General features: G+C 41.4%; 2 protein-coding genes across 6 annotated transcripts in view; one reads left to right on the top strand and one right to left on the bottom strand.

The window, feature by feature from the left end:
• Positions 1 to 2,121, top strand: part of chata (choline O-acetyltransferase a) — a 7,488-nt gene extending 5,367 nt beyond the window's left edge. For both annotated transcript variants that reach the window (XM_089011713.1, XM_089011712.1), the window contains exons 11-15: positions 112 to 234; positions 320 to 461; positions 1,421 to 1,483; positions 1,574 to 1,711; positions 1,789 to 2,121. In XM_089011713.1, the coding sequence (XP_088867839.1) occupies positions 112 to 234; positions 320 to 461; positions 1,421 to 1,483; positions 1,574 to 1,711; positions 1,789 to 2,121 (799 nt within the window). The remainder of the gene's footprint in view (positions 1 to 111; positions 235 to 319; positions 462 to 1,420; positions 1,484 to 1,573; positions 1,712 to 1,788) is intronic.
• The window catches only part of ogdhl (oxoglutarate dehydrogenase L), a 27,267-nt gene extending 3,743 nt beyond the window's left edge, over positions 1 to 23,524 (bottom strand). Inside the window, exons 1-24 of one of the 4 annotated variants that reach the window (XM_089011710.1) lie at positions 23,466 to 23,524; positions 23,272 to 23,389; positions 20,769 to 20,983; positions 20,343 to 20,513; positions 18,905 to 19,007; positions 17,388 to 17,503; positions 16,497 to 16,651; positions 16,078 to 16,224; positions 15,068 to 15,158; positions 14,809 to 14,988; positions 14,605 to 14,733; positions 13,648 to 13,827; positions 13,271 to 13,423; positions 12,369 to 12,471; positions 12,051 to 12,179; positions 11,219 to 11,369; positions 8,628 to 8,755; positions 8,368 to 8,546; positions 7,681 to 7,752; positions 6,971 to 7,096; positions 5,855 to 5,927; positions 5,612 to 5,775; positions 4,463 to 4,617; positions 2,136 to 4,393 (exon numbers count right to left, since the gene is read on the bottom strand). In XM_089011710.1, coding sequence (XP_088867836.1) covers positions 4,270 to 4,393; positions 4,463 to 4,617; positions 5,612 to 5,775; positions 5,855 to 5,927; positions 6,971 to 7,096; positions 7,681 to 7,752; positions 8,368 to 8,546; positions 8,628 to 8,755; positions 11,219 to 11,369; positions 12,051 to 12,179; positions 12,369 to 12,471; positions 13,271 to 13,423; positions 13,648 to 13,827; positions 14,605 to 14,733; positions 14,809 to 14,988; positions 15,068 to 15,158; positions 16,078 to 16,224; positions 16,497 to 16,651; positions 17,388 to 17,503; positions 18,905 to 19,007; positions 20,343 to 20,513; positions 20,769 to 20,981 — 3,042 coding nt within the window. In that variant the 5' untranslated portion in view covers positions 20,982 to 20,983; positions 23,272 to 23,389; positions 23,466 to 23,524 and the 3' untranslated portion in view covers positions 2,136 to 4,269. The other 3 variants (XM_089011711.1, XM_089011709.1, XM_089011708.1) reach the window with 3 other exon arrangements.

The following is a 23,524-nucleotide window of genomic DNA, read 5'->3' as shown; positions in this document are numbered from 1 at the left end:
TCCCACCACCATCTCATCTACAACCAAGTAAATAAATCTGCGTCTGACGATGATGACGATTCGTGAAAATGTGCTGCATGCTTTGAGCTAACGGCGATGTTGTCCGATAAGGCTCGTCAAGAATCTCGACCTGAACGTCCACAAGTTCTACCATTTCGGGAAAGAAATGATCAAGGGGCTGAAAATGAGTCCAGACGCTTTCATCCAGGTGGCTCTTCAGTTGGCCTACTACAGGTCACTACTACAGAAACATAAGCAAGAACTGAGGATAAACCCACTTGTCTCGCTAACGCTTTTACTTCTCTCTCCGTGTGTCCAGATGTCACGGCAGAGCCGTTTCCACTTACGAGAGCGCTTCCATACGTCGCTTTAAGGACGGCCGAGTGGATAACATTCGCTCTGCCACGCCAGAGGCCCTGGCCTTTGTTCGAGCAATGACCGGCGGAAACCTGCCATACTGCGTAAGAGGGGAGAGGGTTGACCCTGGTCTCACGATGGTTTCACATCAGCATGGTTTGAATCAAACTCTGTCAAGTGGTCCGTGTCAGAGATGGGCGACTTGAATCACACAACTCGACTGGTGTTTGTGTTAATTTTACATAACATGGATTTCAATAGTCTCGCTTCATCCTGAACAAAACCACTTCCTAAAAAACACGAGGGAATACAAACTTACATAACGGCAGTGTTGCAATCGTTTATTCTGGACTACTTTTTTCAAAACGAATTCCTTCCTTCCCCCACTGGGCCATCTGCACAAATATGCAAGGCAATGCATTCCAGATGCAAAAGTTGGACACAATGCCAGCTAACGGCAAAAATACGTGTAATCAATCCATTCATCTATTCTAAATCTAAAACACAATTAATAGTAACTACATGCAAATTGGCCGATAACATTGACAGATTTAGATTTTTCCAAACACAGCTAAGATGAATTCGAAATGACCCTAAAACTAAGGGACTGAAGAAGATTGCCTAACTTGAGTTTTGACATCAGCCAAGTAATCTCCATTTGACTGCAATGCTAAATGTCTCACATCCTTTTGTATTCAAGGCAATTGTTTTTCACAAACAAGATAAGTTAATTTGCCTCAAAGTGCTACCTTGTCAAAGGCACTTTTGGAAATGAAAACTGAAATGTGAGATAAGACCGTGTAGAGTAGCCAAAATGGACTATGGTAACTTTCATCAAACCATACCACATTTGATGGAATGATTCACAACAAACAAACCAGGCAGATTGGTCCAGGTGAGAAAGTGATCCAGTCTGACCCTGGACGAAGATGTAACTCGTGGTAGAAAAAAACCAACCGAATCAGACCAGAAAGGGTGAACTAAAGCTCTGAAACTAACTTTCCAACCACTGATTTGGGTACACGAAACACAAACTGAATTTATCTTTCAATGCTGCCATCAGGATGCAAAGAAGATGGAGTTGTTACAGGCCGCTGTAACAGCACAGACAAAGAATTCGAGCTTGGTAGCTATCCCGATTCCTCTCGCTATGCTGAATTACCATCAGCATCAAATAAAAACGGAATGAACCTGTGGCGTTGTTTTTCTTTTCCAGGCTATCATGGGGCTGGGGATAGACAATCACCTACTGGGATTACGGCAGATGGCACAAGACCTGAAGATCGAGAGGCCGGTGATCTTTAGGGACGAAGCCTATCGCGTCAGTCATGAGTTCATTCTCTCCACAAGTCAGGTACTGTGCGGTGTGTGAAATTTGTGGAGAATCCGTTGAACCAATTCAGCCCATGATCCTGTCACTCATTCTTTCAGGTCCCCACCACCGTTGAGATGTTCTGCTGCTACGGACCTGTGGTCCCAAATGGATATGGAGTGTGCTATAACCCTCAATCGGATCATTTTATATTTTGCGTGTCAAGCTTTCGGGAGAGTCAACAAACATGCTCATCAGCATTTGTCAAAAGTCTGGAGCAAGGGCTGTTAGACATGAAAGATTTGTGTAAAAAATACAACACCCATGAGAGCACACGGGGTCCTATCGAGATTCCGTCTGACCTGAGCAAGAACCCGGAAGCACCGGCCCTTGGCCTTGTGAAGAGACTGACCCAGACAAAACTGCAGGCTGAAGGTAAAGCCAAAAAATGACAATGTACAGACGCTGGTGGAAGACAAGTTTATTAATATTGAAACATATATACAGTAGAATGGACACTTGCCATATAAGTGTGTAACTTGTGTAACGTAAAATAGAGTTTGTTAAGCTACAAGATGTCGCTTGGTGAGCTTCCTATACACTGCTTCAGTCACGAGTGTCAAAGTCAAGGCCCGGGGCCAAGATCCGGCTTGTCACGTTATATTATGTGGTCCGCAAAAGAAAATAACATGCATCAGCCTGCTCAAAATCTGTGCCGAAATGTCAAATAGTCACCTGTAGTAAATACTGTTCAGATTGTGCAATTATTTTATGACCATATTTAAACTGGCTGGAACAATAATTGAAAAAAACAGGCCGAGTGCACATGGGCAATTGAAAAGAGAAGTCTGTATGTTCTGTATTATATGAATATTAATAAATGATGGACATTATACTTGCTTTTCATATTAGCTGATGTCCTGTGACCGTAGCACAACAACAGTGAAAAAAATGTAAGAGCAACAATACTGTCTTTGTGTATTTGTCTACTTTCTTGAACACTTTTTCTCTGACTTTTTGTTATGATTGCCCCCCGCCAAAAAAAAAATATCTATGCATTGTCATACCATATGAAGCAACAGATCGTTGCTGTCCTGTAAAAAAAAAAGGCAATTTTGTCCCGCTTAAAAATGCAGAACGTGTGTCTGACATTTGAAAAATTCCAAAAAGACCGACAGACGTCTTTCTCATAAAACTGACAATATTAACTAATTCACTGCCATTTCCGAAATTATTCAGGAATTGAAAAGCATGACATGGAGCGTCCTTCCCGATTATGTTCAGGTTTTGTTTTTTTTCTTGCAGGGGATTGGGGGGGTGCTGTTAAGGCGCTGGTCAGACTTCTGGCAGTATTTTTTCCTCCCACGAAGGGGAAGGATTTACCTTTTGTACAGCTGCCCCCATTTCAAGCTCAGATAACTCCAGATCCATATATCTTAGGAATTAACTCTTTTTTTTTCGGATGAAAAAAAAACTAAGGCACATGTGTCAAAGTCAAGGCCCGGGGGCCAAATCTGTCCCGGCATATAATTTTATTCGGCCCGTGAAAGCAAATCAAGCATGTCAAGTGCCATGATGCTAGCTAAAGTCCGAACCAACATTTCAAATTGTCCTGTGTAAACCACAATAAGAGTCATTATTCTTGACTTCAGATTTGAAAACTAGTGATTCATTAATTTGTTGCGCTCTGTGTATGTAACGGAGGAAACTGTAACTACAATGTGGCCCGCTGCAAAAAACGACTTTGACACCCCTGGTCTCAGGTTTCTTGCGCTACATTGGATGTTTACGTAGTCCTAAAACTCAATATTCAATGGGTCCTGCAGTTTGAGTGAAAATGACAAAAACCCTGGCACTGGAGTGGTGCCATTTTTGCACGTCATCTGGCAGTGAATGAGTTAAGCAACCTGCATTGATATGAAAGAATTTCATCAATGTATGGTTTGTTGTGTGTAAATTCTGACTCAACTCGACATTCACAGAACAGTTCACAGTCATGGTAAGATCATTTACACGTGAGCATCTGATTGTGAGGACTGAGTGACAGAATTGCTCTTTACGCCTATCCAGCTTTGTTATGTTTACGCCATATAAACAAAACAAAACTAACAAAAAAGGCAAAAAAGCCAGCTGGCTGATGTCTGCTAATGAAGCGAGCTGTGACAATAAAGACGCTCGCCTTCACCAACACTACCGATGCCTGTCAAGAGTGGTCTAATTACCTAATATACGACGTTTCGCTATCTTTGTAGAGAACAGCTGCTGGGGAGCGCTGCTGTTAACTTCAAAGGAATATTCAAAATGAAGCAACCCAATGTCAGGCCAATAAAGTCGGTGTTAGAAGTGCTGTTCTGAAAATGAAGTCGTAGTGTGCCAAAAAAAGCTTTCGGCATAAAGTACAAAATCAAAAAAGTTAACCGTAATGTGATAAGAAATAAAAAAATCATGTGATAGGATCAAGCAAATGATTCTTGAAAAAATATATACATTAACTATAAAGAAAAAGTTGTGTTATGAAAGGAGATTGAAACTTCTACCTGAATAAAGAGGTCATGTTCCGAAAAAATATAATCAAATGAAACTTGCACCTGCAGTCCGGTTCAAGCTGTCCTCTCCTGGAAGGCGTCCAAGTTGAAGGCCGCGTCCATGAACTTTTTCAGCTCGTTCAGGTGGGTCGACTTGTTCCCCGTCGCGGGTGCGGCGGCAGGGTCCCGCCCGGCATACCTGTGAAGAAACGACAATGAGGCTTGATACTCGCAACCCTCGCATCCAGTAGAATCAGTGACTTCTCACCAGACGGGCCTCTTGCTGGCCACTATGGTGAGTAAGCGAGGCCGGACGTAATTGTAGTATCCCGTGTTCTTGTGCTCCTCCTGACACCAGACAAGCTCGGCGCTCTTGTATTTCTCCACCTCCGCTCGGACCAGGTCAAAGGGGAATGGAGAGATCTGGAAAAGAAGAAATGTCAACAAACCAAGATTCTGAAAAAAAAGTGTGTGTGTATGCTTGTGTGTGTGTGTGTGTATGAATTCACTCGGTTTTATTTCAAGTGGGTGCCACAAAATAAAAGCATCACAATTAGCTGAGGCATAGTCATAGGTATGTGAATCCCCATTTTCGATCATGTAAGTGTGTCATGAAATAAAATGTCCATTTTTTTTTGTACATTTTACATATGCACATCAAACTGTCAATGATTCGAAGATGAGAAACCCTGTTGCAGTGACTTGCAAAAGTATGATCTTGGTGAACACCTAGACCTACTACACTACTTCTCTTTCTAGTATTGGTTGTTATGGTGGGACTCGGTTGAAAGATTTTGAAAAGTGACTGATATATTTAACTTATTCACTGCCATTCACAAATTTGTTCGGGTTGTTTTTTTTTCTTTGGGTGCCGATAAAGCGCTGGCCATGGCCTCTGGCAATGGCCTCTGGAAATGTTTTTCTTTTACACAAGGGGGCAGCATTACCTTTTTTTTTCATGTTAGCGCTTTGTTCCAGTGTCAGCTGTTGTTACGCTATACAAACTGATATGTATGCATTGCATTGTATTTTGGACAACCGGCCTAATTTCAAGATCATATAACTCCAGACCCATATCATTTAGGAATGAACTTTTTTTCTGATGAAAGAAGAGAGACTAAGGTTTCTTACGCTGCATTGTTTATGTAGTCCCAAAACTCAATATTCTGTGGGTCCTGGAATTTGAGTGACAATGACAAAAACCCTGGCACTGGAGTGGACACACTTTTGCACATCGTCTGGCAGTGAATGAGTTTTAAAAAAAGTGCTATACCAGCAACTACACCATATCAAGTCGTTATTAGGGACCAAAAGACATAACAAAAACATGAAAACATTACACAGAGGTGTTGCCTTTTGAATGTACTAATGCGCGCTGTGATTGGATGCCATTCTGCTTCGGTTTGTTGTAGCAAACCTGCTCCAATCTGACGATGGCGACGTCTTCCTCCAAGTTTTGGCGCTTTCTTTCTTTGTTCAATTCGTAGTAGACTTTTCCAGTGCAGAAAATCAGCCGTCTCACCCAATCTGAATTTTGACTCGCTGGGCCTTCGTCTGGAATCACCCTCTTAAATTTTGTGCCTATACAAGTTAATAGCGCTATTTTAGTTTTATGGCTTTTTTTTAAAGCAAAATAGGGGTGGGGGGCGTCAAAGTATACCTTTGGTGAGGTCATGAAAACTGGACCTGGCATCAGGGTGCCTCAGCAGAGACTTGGGAGTGAATATAATCAGCTGTGCAACGACAAAAGAAAGTTTTATTGACTTTTTTCCCCCTCCAGTGTGTGACATCAGCACAGGGACAATGCCAGAGTGTTCAGTCAACCAAAACCGAGAATTGAGACTTTGTACTGAAAACAATGATATGATATTCCCGATTGACAACGTCACTGATTTGCTTAGGCTAGTTTGTTTTCTCATGCTCAACAGAGTGACACATTTGTAGGCGACGGGGGATCACTTAAGACATTCACTGTAGCTGAAAAACAGTGAATGCTGTGCATAAAAAAAACATAAATCATGTGCAGCCTAAAAGTTTCAGTGAGAAGTCGGGCCTTTAATTACACATGATCCTACAATGTTTGCCAACTTGAGGGTCACAGATGAGCTGAAATCTTTCTTAGATTTTAAGCCAGTGGCAGCGACGTTTTAAAAATAAACATATAAACTAATCATAAATGATTTAAAATATAAGAAATGAAGTAATGTTGTGGCATATAAGCATGCTATTTAGTATGCACTTATGTACATGCCTGGTCCAAGAGTTCAATCTCGGTTTGGTCGGATCATGGCAAAATCTCAGAAAAAGATGAAGTAAAAAATACGTTAAGATATGAGGTAAATACATAAATGAATAATAAATGATTTAAAATATAGGAAATGAAGTAATTTTGTGGCATATAAGCATAATTTCTAAAGTACACAAACACTCCAATAAATACAGAGACTCGCAAATAATTTGAAATACTGTAGCAGTCAGCAAAAAACTTCCTGAGTTCTGCTCGAAAGGAAAAAAAGGTCAGTTAATGATTCAACCAACTGCTATAAAGAAATAATGCATTATTATTATTATTATTATTATTATTATTAGTATTATTATTATTATTATTATTATTATTATTATTAAAAAGCAAGTGCATCCATAGTTCTGAGCCAATATCATGACAATGCTTGACTTTTTTGAGCGGTTTGTCGCAGACATGTCAGAGGCATGGTCCTAAAATATATATATATATATTTTTAAAGGGAATTTTCTTTGTAAAACTAAGACACTTCACCGGCTTCCTGAATGGCAGCAGAATCTGCCTTCTGAGCACATGACAGTAGTTAGCAGGCGTGGAGCAGTTAACCACGATCCAGTTGCACTCATACAGCTGCTGCACTTCAAAATCTCCGGCAAACTCCTTCATGTGAGAAAAAAGGAGAGGGTGTAAAATAAACCAATAAATAACAATTAAAATTAAAAAAAGGGTGTGGTGTAAGCTCAAGTCTAATTTCTACCACTGAATTGTCAGATGCAATGGGGACGTTTCAATGGAAAAGCTCTGTGTGTGCTGGAGTGTCCAGCTAAGTGCAAAAATCTGAACCAAATTCCCAAACGAGCACATCGATTGCTGTGTCGGTTCTAAAGATTAGAATGCTCCAGTCCAATTGCACTTTCTACAAACATCCATAGAGGAAATTCCATATGCAACTCACTTCCCCTGATTTCCTCCCCCCCACTACGAATCGCCCATATGCCGATGGATTTTTTCTGCTGATCTCCCCCTGAAACCGGCCGGCACGCAGATACCGACTGATTTGCTGAACGCAAGAATCCCTCAGGGGCCCTTCATGAAAAAAATTGGCAATCATCACTTAAACTATTCCAGGAAGCGATTTCAATGAGAATGACATGCATGTATTTGGTATGCGTTCGTAGCTGAAGTAGCTCCCCAAAGAAACCATGAACGTGTTTTTAAAATGTGAGTAGTCAAGGTGGACTTACAGGAAAGTGATCCGGGTCATCTTTGCTCATTTGCAGGAAGCGCTCAGGTCGTGCTGAGGAATGTTCTGGACCCTGAAGAAAAGAACAGAGTATTAAATCTCACACTGTAGTGAAAAAAAAGTGTTAATTCCGAAATGATATGGGTCTGGAGTTATATGAGTTTGAAATGAGGGCGGCCAAAATACAATTCAATACATACATATTGGTTTATATAGCGCTTTAACAACAGCTGAAGCTGGAACAAAGCGCTGACATGGAAAAAAGGGAGATGCTGCCCCTTGTGGAAAAGAAAAAACATTGCCAGAGGCCATGGCCAGCGCTTTATTGGCACCCACGAATCTTGAAAAAAAACTTGAACTTAAATTAAAACTTGAAAAATAATGCGGATTGAGAGGGGGGGGGAATAAAATTAATCCTAAAACTAATAACTGAACTAAAAATTGAATTGACACAAGTAAATAATTAAACAAATAAATACATAAATAAGTAAATGGAAGCATACATAAATAAATACATAATTAAATACATCCACAGTAAAAAGTGAATACATCCCAAAAACAAATAATGAAATGTAATTTAAATTAAACTTCAAAAGTTTTATAACAATGTTTTTCTCAAATCCCCCCACCCCATTTTATTCTGACACAAAAGGCTTCTTCTCAGGGGTCTCAAAAATGTCCCTCTCACCATTCCCTCCATCCCGTGAGGGAGAAGCAGGACAATGCCATTGTGGCGGACCCACTTGGCCTGCCCCGAGCTGATGAACTGGTCGATGATGCACTGGGCTGTGTTGTGGAAGTCTCCAAACTGCGCCTCCCAGAGGACCAGGGCGTTGGGACTAGCCATGGCGAAGCCCAACTCGAACCCTGGAAAGGAAAACGGCAGCCTTTGACGAGGCCTTTGACAAGGGGTTAATGTGGCGGGAGCATCGCGGCTCGCCCACTTACCGAGCACACCGTACTCGGACAAGGAGCTGTTGCAGACTGTGTAGGGAGCCTGGTCGGCCCACAGGTGGTTCATGGGTACACAGATTCGTTTGTCCACCTCTTGGTCATGGAGAACATGATGACGATGACTAAGAAACATGAAGCAAAAATCTATTTGTAACAATAAAAAAAAGCAAAACTCAAAGACACAACGACATCCACACACGTGCCCCGCATACGCACACACGCACAATTTTACACACACAGTGCGTCGTATGTCATTGGGGGCCCCATTAGCGAGGAAAAGAGGGCGCACGCATTCCCAGACGCAAACGCGTCAAGTTTAGCGCGACGCCGATATACACACGCTCGAGCGGAACGCGGCAATATGCTCATCTCCTACGAGAAGAGGATGTGAGCGGCCAACAGCAGAAGGTAAACAAAGTGAGGGTGGGACGGGGGGGCGCTTGGGAGGTCAAGTCCAGTACACGGCAAACCAAGCGTGAGCAAGGCACCGAATATAAAAGTTTAAAGTAAATCGACATAAAAGTAACATATAAATATATATAAATATAGTGACTGGCTCAAGTATTTCATAATATTGTTTGTCAGTCAATTTTTCAGGTATCAATATTGGTAAAACGTGTTCAATTTTTTTATGTCAATAAAAAAAATAATAAGGATGATTAGAAAAAAATATGATTCAAATGTCTCCTTTCGCATACTGCTCCTCTGAAAATTAGTGAGGAGAAGAGAACTTTAAATTTACTGACAAGCATCCTCAGGACAAAAGTAGTGCTTTGCTGCATTGTCTGGAAACCGAGTGCCAAGAGACTGTACTGATTTAAGGGAATTCATTTGAATAAAAATAGTGATTTTCTGCATCTTGGCACCTAGTAACAATAGTAAAGTGTATTGAGGAGCGGAATTTACGCAAAAACAGAGCTTTGGTTCTATTCCGTGGCATCTTTGAGCCATTGAACGTCATTTAACGCATTCACTGCCATTCCCAAATTTAGTCGGGAATTGCCTTTTCTTGCCGGGGGTGCCGATATAGCGCTGGTCAGACCTCTGGCAATATTTTTTCTTTTGTCCATGTTATTGTAGCGCTTTGTACCAGCTTCAACTGCACTATAGTCACCAATATGTATGTATTGTATTGTATTTTGTACAGCTGCCCCCATTTCAGCTCATATAACTCCAGACCCACATAACTTAGGAATTAACTATTTGTTTCTGATGAAAGAAGATAGTTTCAGGTTTCTTATGCTGAATTGAATGTTTATGATGTCCTAAAACTATTCTGTGGGTCCAGTAATTTGAGTGAAAATGACAAAAACCCTGGTATTGGAGTGGACACATTTTTGCACGTCGTCTGGCGGTGAATGAGTTAAATTAGCAGAGAGGGTTTCACAAACACACAAGTGGTGCTCTGCTGCAATCATATGACATCTTGGTAGTGAGGAACTAAGCTGAAATGAGTTGAGGAGCTTCATTAACACAAAAACCAATGCTTTGCCATCAGATTGTGGCATCTCAGTGCCAATGAGCTATGTTGAAGTCAGTTGAAGAGCTTTGCTGAGACAAAAGCAGTGCTTTTGGTTGGCCTTTTGGTGCCAACGAACTTGATTGAGAGTGTTCAGGAGTTTGATTCAGACAAAAGGAGGGCTTTGCTACCTTGTTTAGAAATTCAAATACTCTTTTTTTGGGGGGGGGGGCGGGGGGTTATTTACAGATACATTTTTGTAATGTGACGAAGGGACACACTGACAGTAGTGTATACACAAAGGACAGGACAGTTCACGACAGGCGTGTTGCTCTAAGTGTGGAAACAAGGAGGAAGAGGAGATAAGTGGAAAGGACATTTAAAACAGGCAAGTTGAAAACAAAAACAAAGACCGGGTTGCTTTCACGTGTCATTAGTTCTTTTTCACAGAATAACGGCACCTTGGAGGCTACACGGGTCCCCAGGGAACGAGCTGACGTCTCGTCTCGCACGCTAAACCGCAACCTCGGACGGCCTCGTGATACAAATCATTGATTGCGTTCAATGTTTTATTGATATGCTGTCTTGTTTGTGAAATATGAGCACTCAAGATTATTGTTGCGGGCGTATTATGCTGAGAGCTGTTTTGAATATTTGGGCCTGCCAGAAGTCTTTGGGCAGTAGGCGGGGGACAACAACTTGAACCGGTTGCCAGCGAATCGCAGGGTATACAAACAAACATCCATGCTCACGCTCACACCTAGGGACAATTTGGAGGGTTTTTTCAGCCTGCCGTGCATGGGTTTTTTTTTTTTTTTTGAATGTGGAAGAAAACCGGAGGACCCGGAGAAAACCCACACAGGCTCAGGAAGAACATGCAAACCCTGCACAGGGACCCGGAATCGAACACTGAACCGTGGGGCCCACATGCTAACCAGTAGACCAACGTGCCACCCCAGTGTGACGCTAATGAGCATCAATAATAAAAAAGTTCTCGTAACACAAATGCAAAAATGTCCCCATTTTGCGAGGGAATGCAGTTCTTATATGCGAGTCTTTCATTGGACGTGGTGATATATTGCTAGCGCTTATGTGTTTGATTTGCATCACCATGGAGGAGGCACACCTGAACGTTCCCCTTTCGACATCTTGCCCGCTGAGACGCACGTGGACGCCGTCTTTGAGAAGAGAACCAAAGGCCATGTACTCTCCCAAGGCCCAGTCTAACTGACCGTTTCTCACCAAGTCAGCCCGGCCGTGCAGGATACGAGACAAACCTTGTAGACGCACACAGAGGAGCCAAAGGGTGTGGGGAGGGGTGATGGGTGGGGGTGAACAAGCAGAAGCTTTAAAATGACAGGTGGTGTTGTCAATTGTGGACACAAAAAATCTGGATGATTTCTTGGAAAGGAATTTCTTGGAAAGCAAATAAACTGCCTCGGTATTCTACAGGCCATAATATTGGGAACCAACCATGAGAACTAGTAGACCAACACCACACACGCACACGCACGCACACACACACACACACACACACACACACACACACACACACACACACACACACACACACACACACACACACGCACATACGCCTTGGTGTTTTTCTTGCATGTTGCTCCTTTTTACAGTTCTCAAATTATCTTTGCCCATTAAAATAAATAGAAATGCGATTAATCGGTTTCAAGGTTTCTAAATAATGAAAAGTAAAATTTATACATACAAACATATGGAAGAAAACTGTCAATGAAGCTGTGTTTTTTTGCAGAGGATAAAGAATACATGTTGTTTTCTCTATCTGCAAAATTTATGGTCACATGTAAGTTTCAATGTTCATTATTACCATAGTAATGTTTCATGTAGTTTTGTTAGCCCATTTCGGTATCTTGTACCGTGTGTTAGCATTCAGCTTGATTTGTACAATACAGAAAGTGTTATTCATGAATTGTGTATTTCACCAGGATGAATGTTAAATTCTTCCAAAGGTACAGAGCTGGCGGTCTGGCCGATATGCTGCAGGATCTCCTCATCCAGTCCTGTGGGGGGGCAACTCATGGTCTTCGGTTCTCCTTCTGCTGTGAAGAATTCTAGAAGGAAAGTGGGGGTTAATATTTGTCGTCATTTTCGCGCCAAGAAGTGTTGCGCAACTGACTGTGATAAAATGAATGAAATATTTTTCTTTTTTGACAAAGGAGAGAGAACATATGCCCCTCCCCACCACTGCCGTGTATTGTTACGTTGATGGAAAACACTATGTGAGAAATGCACTTTGGTACTTGGCCAGGGTGAGTCCAGCCAGTGTCGTATATGTGAGATCTTCTCGTCTTTGGAGCTTCCGTATGCCTCCTCGCAGATCTTGTCGTATTTGGCAACTTCCTCCTGCAAATGTGACACGGGTTTGAAAAAAAATTAACTCATTCACTACCATTCACAAATGTATTCAGGAATTGAAAATATGACATAGAGCACCATTCCCGAATTTGTTCGGGTTGTTTTTTCTTGTTTGGGTGCCGATAAAGTGGTGACCATGGCCTCTGGCAATGTTTTTTCCCTTCCACAAGGAGGGCAGCATATCCCCTTTTTCCATTTTACAGCTTTGTTCCAGCTTCAGTTGTTGTTAAAGCACTATATAAACCAATATGTATGTATTGCATTGTATTTTAGACAGCTGCCCTCATTTCAAGCTCATATAACTCCAGACCTATATAATTTAAGAATTAACTCTTTTTGTCTGATGAAAGAAGAGTGTCTAAGATTTCTTACGCTAAATTGAATGTTTGTGTAGTCCTAAAAATCAATATTCTATGGGTCCTGGAATTCGAGTGACAGTGACAAAACCCCTGGCACTGGAGTGGACACAGTTTTGCGCATCGTCTGGCGGTGAATGAGTTAAAAGCAGCAAAGGAGAAGCTGCCGACGTCTATTCGACCGCCTATTTCAATTGATAAATTCATAAACCAGAGGGCGGCCTTGTGCAATTACTCAAAGCTAAATAGTAATTAAACAGAGAGCTTTTGAACAATGGCATGCATCAAATCTCGTGTGAAATGTGTTTGCAAAATGCTTGTTCGCACACACACACACACACACACACACACACACACACACACACACACACACACACACACACACACACACACACACACACACACACACACACACACACGCACACACACACCTCAAATTCTTGCAGCGTCACCACTCCCTCGCCAATGAGCTTGTCAGAGTACTTTTTCAGCACGTGCTCCTGACGTCGGATCTGCTTATACATCAACGGCTGGGTGAACAACGGCTCGTCCATTTCATTGTGGCCAAAGCGCCTGTAACACACCTGAGATAAGTACACAAAGAAATAAGATTTCAAATGGCCTGTTCAATGTGAGGCAGAACCTTGACCTCAAAGTATGAAATCAATGTTCCCCGTAGAAATGAACTGAAATAGCATTCATCAGTTCCCCAAAAAATAGTCGGTGTCTCAGAAACTATCTTGCAACAAAAATTTGGGTTGGTAACCACCCCCCCAAAAAAATCCACCAATGTACTTCAAGGACGAACCAGGTCAATGACAACATCCTTGTTGAAGGCATTCCTCCACTCAGCGGCCACGCGGCACACATACATGACGGCTTCGGGGTTGTCGGCGTTGACGTGGAAGATGGGAGCGTTGACCACTCGGGCCACGTCGGTGGGGTAAGGGGAGGAGCGGGCCATCCGGGGGTCGGTCGTGAAGCCGATCTGCGGGCATATAATCAGAATCAGAAAGCCATTAATAGTCCCACAATGGGGAAATTTACAAGGCAACCGTGCCGGGGGAAAGTGACATGAAACGATAGCAAGGTTTTGAGTTTTTATTTTTTGAATGTCGTTTGAATCTTTTTTAAATTTCATTAGTTTTTTTAATGCCTTGTGTTGTTTTTAATTGTTATTGTATTCCTATTACAGTCACATCTTGGTTTGAATTGGTACTCGAACAATTCAGTTTTCGACCAAAAATTTTGAGTATTTTATGCCTCGGCTTACCAAAAATCTGTTCTCGACCAAACAGAGAACACCTGAATGCACCACTCGAACCCACCACCTCGGTTTCCTTATACGTCACTTCCTTATGTCGCGTTTCATCGTGACCGAAGCATTATCCTTGTGTAGCATTACATTGTGAGCAGGCGTTTTGTATTGTTCAATCACAATAAAAAAGCAGACATTGATTACATTGATTATAATTTGAAATGTTTCGTTTTCGACCAAGTCGGCTTTCGAACGGGTTTCTGGAACGGATTATGGTTGAAGTCCAATGTTTGACTGCAGTTGTTCATGTATGTGTATTTTATTTCACAGAAAGTTGTCTAGTAAAAACGATTGTTTTCCAAACATTTTAAAAACAACTGTCCACAATTCAAATACACGTTCTATATCATAATCCACAAACTTTCAAGAACAATAACTGCAGAGGATAGAAAACTGCTTCTAAGGTCAAATGGATGACAACTCGAATATCTTCAATTATGATTTCACCTGGTTGTTGACCACCACATGGATGGTACCATGTGTGGTGTAAGAGGGTAGTTCACTGAGGTGGAACGTTTCATATACGACACCTTGACCTGCGAAAGCGGCGTCTCCATGCATCAAGATGGACATCACCTGCAAACACAAAATTTCTTGCTGATGTCACTTCTGAGTACAAGTACGAAAAGTCCATTTTCGGACAACACAAACTTTTTTGCCTAATGCGTCTCCCCTGTAGAACTGCTCCGCTTTGGCCTTGCCCTGGACTACTGGATCCACTGCCTCCAAGTGGGAGGGGTTGGCCATGAGGGACAACGTGATGTTCTTGTCCGTCCCCCGATTTATTCTCTCGTGGTACATCCCGAGGTGGTATTTGACGTCCCCGGATCCCTGTGGGAGATAAAAAATCAGGTTAACGTTAATTAATCTATGTTGAGAGGGGCCACAACTCTGGGGGAGGTGTTCTCACTTCATCTGCAGCCTCTAATTTGGGGTCGAATTGACAGAAGATCTGGTTCAAGTCTTTGCGGATTACATTGGCCAAGACGTTAAGTCGACCTCTGGAAGCACAGATTAAAACATCGAGTGGAACCTGGATTTACAGTGGTAGCAGCAAACACTGCAACAAATAGCGGTGATACTGATAGTGAATGAATCATCAAAAGAAAAATAGTCTTCAAATTGTTTCTTGACACTCCGAGCTCAAGTTTACGTCAAAACTAAAAAGAGAATTACCAGTTGTTGTTCATTCAAGCAAACCATTTCAATGTACGCAATAGTCGACCAGCCCAGTTTTTTTCAACCTTTTTTTGGGAGTTTGAAGTCCTAAATTACCTCTGTGATAAAGACTTTTTACTGAGCGAGTTGCTTGTTCTGTAGCCACAAAGGGACATAAGTCTTCTTGTGCCGGTCCCAAGCCCGGATAAATACAGAGGGTTGTGTCAGGAAGGGCATCCGACGTAAAAGCTTGGCCAAAACAAACATGCGTATCATACCTCTGAAGATGGAGGTTACTGATTCGCTGTGGCGACCCCTTGAAGGGAAAAGCCGAAAGGAAAAGAAGATAAAGACTTCCCCCAAGTCGTAAATGACTCCTGTGAAGCTGACCATTTAAATTGCTGAGTCCGTTGACCTGATTGACCCCAGGTTGCCCGTGCTACACTTGTGTATTGAGTCACAAGTGTTGACGAAGCATACAACAGCATGAAACTTTTAAATATGATAACTTCTTATTGTCTATCCTACATATACTTGTTATCTTCTGTGAAGAATGACTTCAACAGCTTCAATTTTCTTTTTCACAATTAAAATTGTCTGTCGTGCAGCATGACTTTGATACACTGCGCCCTGGTGGCCAAATTTCACATATGGCAATGAGCAACAGTAAGCCCATTGAATGATCATGATAAAACTGTTTTTTTTTTGGTTTTGTTGTTTTGTTTTTTTAGCTTAATATTGGTTATGGCTAATGCGCATTACCGATGCGGCATCCCCATGATCACGCTGTCTATGCCGGCAGCACTGGAGCTGTCAATGATGGTCTTCAGTGCTGGGATAAGGACTTCACAGCCTTCCAATCCAAAGCGCTTCTCAGACGACCACTTCCTGGCCAGAAAGTCTTCAAACCTATCAAATCAGAAACAATACAGGCAGCTTTGAACTGGTCTGGGAATGTGAAAGTCAATTTAGAAAAGTGCCATTCTTTCTATGGCACATGTGTGTCTACTTTAGAGCGTCTTGTCAGCCACAATAATGCGGTGAGCCTTTGACGGTTATTTCACCAGGCAAAAAATGAGCTCCTATAAATACATGCAGCATGGATCACAATGTGATCTATGATTCGGTCATATGCTGTGCATTCCTTTAATGGCTCTCAGATCCTTCCTTTCAGTCCTGACCTCGTTGATCTGATCAGGCGAGCGAGCAGCGTTCGCTTCTCGGCATTGGTGAAGCGCATGATTCCGGGAGTCTCAAACTTCTGACGGATCCATTGGCATTGCTCCATGTTGTTGATGAACATGAATTCCACCCCCACGTGACCGCAGTAGGATGCCTGGGATGAGACAAATGAAAATATAATCATTGTTTGTGTTCGAATAATTCAACAATTATTAAACTTTATTATTACGTGTGATACTAAGTGAGATTAGGAGCATCATTTGATCAAGCCAAATCCATGTGTGATCTACAATGTGTGCCATTTAGACAAAATTATAAACTTATATATATATATATATATATATATACAGTAAAGTCTCGTTATATCGATATCGGATATATCGATAGTCCCGGTTATATCGATACTATTTCTATGCACGCACGGAGAAAATTACATGCAAACAGGGTCGGATATATCGATAGTCACGGTTATATCGATATTTTTTCGGACTCCCTTGAATATCGATATAACGAGACTTTACTGTGTATATATATATATATATATATATATATATATATATATATATATATATATATATATATATATATATATATATATATATATATATATATATATATATATATATAAATAATATAACATAAGAAATATATTCTATAATATTATTTATATTTATGTAATATATTATATATATTATATTATTATATATATTATATATATATTTTTTTGTATATATTATATATAAAATTATATCATATATATTATAATATAATAATACAATATAATAATATAATATATCGATAAATATATAAATATAACATTATATATAAATATAAGAATTATAGGACTCAGTCAATACCATCCGGTATTGAGCGGGGATGACTGCGTGTACCTCAAGTCGACGTATGACCTCCCTGAGAGGAAGAGTCGTTTCTCCACCGCCGATGAAGGTGGTGTGAGGCAGACGGAAGCTGCGATCCAAGTCGGACTCGTGCAGACCATAGAAAGCTAGGTACGGTCATACAAAAAAAAATTAAATTCAAAGTGATTTGAAGAAAGTATTTATGCACACCTGCAGAGCCATTCAGATATAAATTTTATTAACTTGTATGAAGCCCCACACATGCATTTTCGGTCGTGTTACATCACGCAACTGTGATCGACATACATTTTATCTTTTCTTTTTAATTCTATAATTGTTGTTTGTATGTATTGTATTTTCGACATTGGACACTCGCAAAAGTCAAGCAGACCACCTGAGCGCTGCTGAAGCTCAAAGCTCACTCGGCACATAAGAGGAGACAGGTGCAAATCACATTAACAACGAGGCAAAGATGGGGAAAAAGGGGGGCTAAGAATAGATCCATGGACTGACCAAGTAAAGGCCTCATTACCTATCATTAGTGAGCCTTGTGATAATATAATGCAGAATGGCCGAATGGAATGCAATGCTGTGACACACACACGCGCACACGCACACACTCACACACTCCTGGGTGATTTTCTTGCATTTTGCTCCTTGTTGCGGTCATCAAATTATCTTTGCCTATTTGAATAAATAGAAATCCCATTAATCGGTTCCAAAAGTAACAATTGTACAAGACAATACAATACAATACATATTAATTTATCCATCCATCCATCAATTTTCCATACCGCTTATTCGTCATTAGGGTCGCGGGGGGTGCTGGAGCCAATCCCAGCTGTCTTCGGGCACGAGGCGGGGGACACCCTGAATTGGTTGCCAGCCAATCGCAGGGCACACATAGACAAACAACAGTCACTCTCACAGAAACACCTCGGGACAATTTGGAGTCTTCAATCTGCCTGCCATGCATGTTTTTGGAATGTGGGAGGAAACCGGTGGACCCGGAGAAAACCCACGCGGGCCCAGGGAGAACATACAAACTCCACACAGGGAGGCCGGACCGGGAAGCGAACCGGCGACCTCTGCACTTTGAAGCCGATGTGCTAACCACTTGACTACCAGGCCGCCCATCTTAATTTATATAGCGCTTTAACAACAGCTGAAGCCGTAACAAAGAACTTAACATGGACAACTACATACAAACGTCTGGAAGAAAACTGTCAATGAAGCTGCGTTTTTGCAGAGGATAAAGAATATGTTGTTTTATCTATCTGCAACATTTATGGTCACATGTAAGTTTCAAAGTTCATAATTATCGTATAATATTCTTTCAGGTACTTTTGTTAGGCCGTTTAGGTATTTTGCACTGTGTGTTAGCATTTAGCTTGATTTGTTCAATACACTAAGTGTTACACCTGTTGTTTTATGTTGAATTAAATGACCACTTGCTGCTCAAAAATATACTTTTCCATCACGAAAGATCAACCACGTCTGCTCTTGTTATGACAAATGGATATTGCTGAGTGCATCCCACTGCTCACCTAATTTATCAATGGTGGTGATGAGATCAGAGGGAACAAACGAGTCCAGATCCGCATCTAAGATGCCCAGAGGGTCCAACTGGGCCACGTGATGACCTCGAATCTAGAAAGAGTACAGCGATATCATTTCATATGATACTTTGTTATCGTACTGTTGAGTATGAACAGTTGGAGATGCCACTTAGTTGCTCTGCGGGTGTTTTCTTACTTATCTTTCTGCTATGCATTTCTACCTTGCAACAAGTATTCAGAATTTGCGAATGAGGGGAAACGTTAGCATCTTTTGTGGCCATCTCTTAGATATTAACTCATTCACTGCCAGACGATGTGCAAAAATAGTATGTCCATTTCAGTGCAAGTGTTTATGTCATTGTCACTTGAATTCCAGGACCCACAGAATATTGAGTTTTAGGACAACATAAACATTCAATTCACTGGAAGAAACCTTAGACTCTCTTCTTTCATCAGAAAAAAAAGAGGTAATGCCTAAGTTATATGGGTCTGGAGTTATCTGAGCTTGAAATGAGGGCGGCTGTACAAAAGGTAAATGCTACCCCCTCGTGGGAAGGAAAAACATTGCCAGAGGTCTGACCAGCACTTTATCGGCACCCAGCAAGAAAAACCAAATCCCAAACAAATTGGGGAATGGTGCTCCATGTCATGCCTTTCAATTCCTGAATACATTCAGGAATGGCAGTGAATGACTTAAACTCTAGCCCAAATTTTGCATTTCCTTTTTAACCAAAGATTTAGACAATTCACAAACAAAAAAATCAGGGAAGCTTGAAAATAATAATTGAAGGAGAGTATGTGGTGCACAAAATGAATATTTTATTCATCCATGCAAATGATGAATTCATGTTTTTGTTTTTCAATGTTATTATTATTTCCATCATTATTCTTATTTTGTCATTATTATTTTATTACTTCATTATTATTACTGTTATTGTTATTATTGTTATTATTATTATTAGTAGTAGTAGTAGTAGTCATAGTAGTAGTAGTAGTATTAGTAGTTGTAGTAGTAGTAGGAGGAGGAGTGGTCGTAGTAGTAGTATGACTTTATTATCAAGCTTTTATTCACATTGTGGCAGTCATAAAAAATAACTTGGGCAATCAAGCAATTAGCATAACTGTTGGGGTAATTCGCTATACTCAATCCTCTGCCATCAACACCCGTAGAAGCCATGAGCCAGGGACGAACGATCACGATAAACCCATTAATAACAATTTGTTCAGGTTTGTGAAATGAGTTGAAATAATGCTGGGCTGTTAGAACGTGTCGCAATTGTTACTGAGATTTTAGCTTCCATTTAGACACCTGTTTTATTTTGCTTGCCCAAGATACACAGCTACTTTAATACTCTTTTTTTTTACTAATTACATTTGGGGTGGAGGGGTTCACGTGGCCGGACATGAATGTATTTGTGTGGATGACCTGGTAAGCTCGAATGAGAGTATGCACAGCCAGGTGGTCTTCCACCACTTTCTGTGTCACGTTTGGCGAATGGGATGCAACTCGGCCCCGGAGAAGAGGCGAGGTACGTCTTTCCGCCTCGTCGTCAGGAGCACCGGATTTCTCCATGTTCTGGAAGAAGGTGTTCCATGACTGGAGAGACAAATTCAGGAGGGGGAGGGGGACATGAGCAGGAAATATCATTAGGTGAGAAACTGGGACATCGTACTGGAATGGATCAGATTCATGTTGAGCGTTGTTTGTGGGACAACTTTGTCAAAGTTAGGAGCAGTTATCTGGTCCATTTTTTTATGCAAGCCAAAATATGAAGTCTGATCTTTTGATTCACTGTACTGAATAAATTAACATACTTTTGTGAGGTTTTTTTTACAGCACAAAGTTACCTACCTCATGAACACTATTATGATCCTCCAGCCAGGCAAAGTACATGTCCTCCACATAGTTGGAGCTACTGGTGACCGCTTGAGTGGGTGTGGCCTCAGAAGAGCTTGTTCTCCAAGGATGTGGTCTGCACCTAGCCGGCGTCCCTGCACTCCATCGCCACCACAGAGCTCCTCCACCACCCCTCAGCACGCCTGCCAATGTGCGAAACTGACTCATAGCTGTGGGACAAAGAGAAAACAATTGAGTGTTGACGTTTGTGTTTATGAAGTGTGCATTGTGGTGTTTTAGGGGCACCTGAGAAAGGCACAGGTTTTGAGTAAAAGATAAAGATTGTGGATGGAAAATCTCAGAATCATCTTTATTGGCCAAGTATGTAGAACACACAAGGAATTTGTCTCCAGTAGAACATGCTGCACTAGTATCATCATAAAAAATACATTACAACTAAATATGCAGGGCAACAATAAAGGCAAATCTAATCTAATCAAAGTCTTAATGTAAGTAGTACCTCTCAGAAACAACTGCGAGACAATGTGCAAAGTATCAAGCAGACAGTGGTTCAAATGAGGACAGCGCTGGAGCTGCAATGATTATAACGGGATGCTGTTTCGCAAGGTTGTGCAAAATTGCAAAGAGGTTCGATTTGGGTTACTGTTTAGAGCAGGGATCGGGAACCTATGGCTCGCGAGCCATATATGGCTCTTTTGATGATGCTCGCCGATAAAACTAAAATATGTATTTAGTTTTTCGTTTCGTGGTTTTTTTTTTCACCGTTCATTTCCCGTTGGGGCTGCAGTTGGCGGAAAGCGCAATTTTGATTGGATGACACTGACCTACAATGGCCGAAAGCGCCATGTTGATTGGATGATAGTGGCCGTCGTCATGTTGAAACAGGTAAACGCCCCTTTGAGCCCAACCAGTGCACTTCAGCGTGAATGCCTCGGAGCATTAGAGGAGAGAAAATGTTCTGATTCTAATTTGCAATGAAACAATACCATCGATGAAACAGTCGAATGTCAGTGACATTTTAACAAGCCCCATGTTAACGTTAGCATCGACATACTTCTGCGAGAAGTAGATTGCAGATAGCAAGTATGGAAGTTTATGAGCCGTGTGAAGACTAGCTAGCAGTAACTTCGCCTCTGGACCGGCAAATTGAATTTCATTCCTTTTTCCTGGATTTTTACCTAACACGAGGAATGGAAAACCATTCATGTTAACGGTGAGTACTATCACAAAGTTATTTTAAATAATGCATTCTGATATTTTGTTGAAAAGTGGCCGCGCGTGTGTGCGTGTGCGCGCGCACGCGAGTGTTTGTATGTGTGCGCGCGCGTGCGTGTGGCTCTTGCTGAAAAACATTTCTAAATATTTTACTTTTATGGCTCTCTTAGTCAAAAAGGTTCCCGACCCCTGGTTTAGAGAGTTAATGGCGACGGGGGAAGAAGAAATGTCTGCTGGATTTGGTGCGTCTGAGGGGAGTTGCTGGAAAAGGTGGTGGGCAGGGTGCGGAGGGTCCAGTAGGATTTTCCACGCTCTTGTCTTGATTGTTGCAGTGTGCAAGTCCTCGAGAGTGGGGGGGGGGGGGGCGGTGCCAACGTTTAAAGGAAATTGGAAGTCAAAACAACATAATAACATTCATAAGGGAAATACAATTTAAACAAATGTGTAGATACAGCTTGTAGGAAATATGTACAAATGGAATATGTGTTGTGAATATGTGCTGATGCGGCGATGATGCCTAGCGCAAATGGCAAACAATTTTAAAAAGCCACACTCAAGTCATGCATGCATCCTAAAATTTTTGGGCATCAAAAACCTTCGTTTCCCTGTTGCGTTATATTATCAGGTGTAAGAAAATCAAAAATATAATATAATAATAATACATTAAATTTCTAAGCACCTTTCAAAACTCTCAAGGACACTTTACAGTCACAGGATTTTTTGCGGGTGAGCAGCGGCAGCCATTCGCGCCAGCGTCCACTCTACCCAGAAACTGGTTTTTGGTGAAACCAAACATGTTCTACTGTTGATTACTGAAATAATTGAAGATTCAGAAACATTTTTTTCTTTTCCTGGTTAAAGAAAATCGGGAGTCGTTATGTTTTGTACTTTGGTCAATTGTTTCATTTTTTGACCTAGATATCATTACTTAAATGTACTTTTGTCACCTCTTTTATGGAATTGCGTGTCCCAATAACTGTTTAGAAAAAGGGAATTATTATGTCAACCAAATTCATCGGAGCCCCCAAATGACCTTTCATCGAAATCGCAGCTCTTTTCCTTGTCACACAAAACCGCTGCACAGTGAACGTCCTGGCGATAGCAAATTTTACTGCAGTCTCTTTGATTGAGCTTGTAACTCGAGAGCAGCTCGATCGTAAACATTTTTTTGTTAAAATGTGCGCTCCGAATTACGATGAAATCTTGCAGCAGGGAGTTATGAGTCATTTGCGCACCGTAAAAACCACAGTCAAAACATGCGATCACGATCGCCTCCTCTCACCTGTTCTGGCAACGGTGCTTTTAACTTTGCCTTTGTTATGATGCTCGTCTGCGTTATGTGACAGGGGGCCGCTAATCCACCGACTTCAATGTAAATCCCCCATAATCTTTCTGGTGGCCTGTGTGTGACGTCTACAGAATCTGAGTGCAAAGGACAGCATGTTTAAAAAATCACCCATGAGCGTTAACGTTTACCTGCAACTGCTACAATAACATCGCCGCAGTCTTTCAATGTGGGACAGGGGACACGGTGA

The sequence above is a fragment of the Hippocampus bargibanti genome, linkage group LG13 (assembly GCF_051943395.1).
Source record: "Hippocampus bargibanti isolate YZ-2025 linkage group LG13, ASM5194339v1, whole genome shotgun sequence".
NCBI lineage: Eukaryota > Metazoa > Chordata > Actinopteri > Syngnathiformes > Syngnathidae > Hippocampus > Hippocampus bargibanti.
Note: the sequence above shows the minus strand (reverse complement) of the source record. Positions and strands in the feature narration are given on the sequence as shown.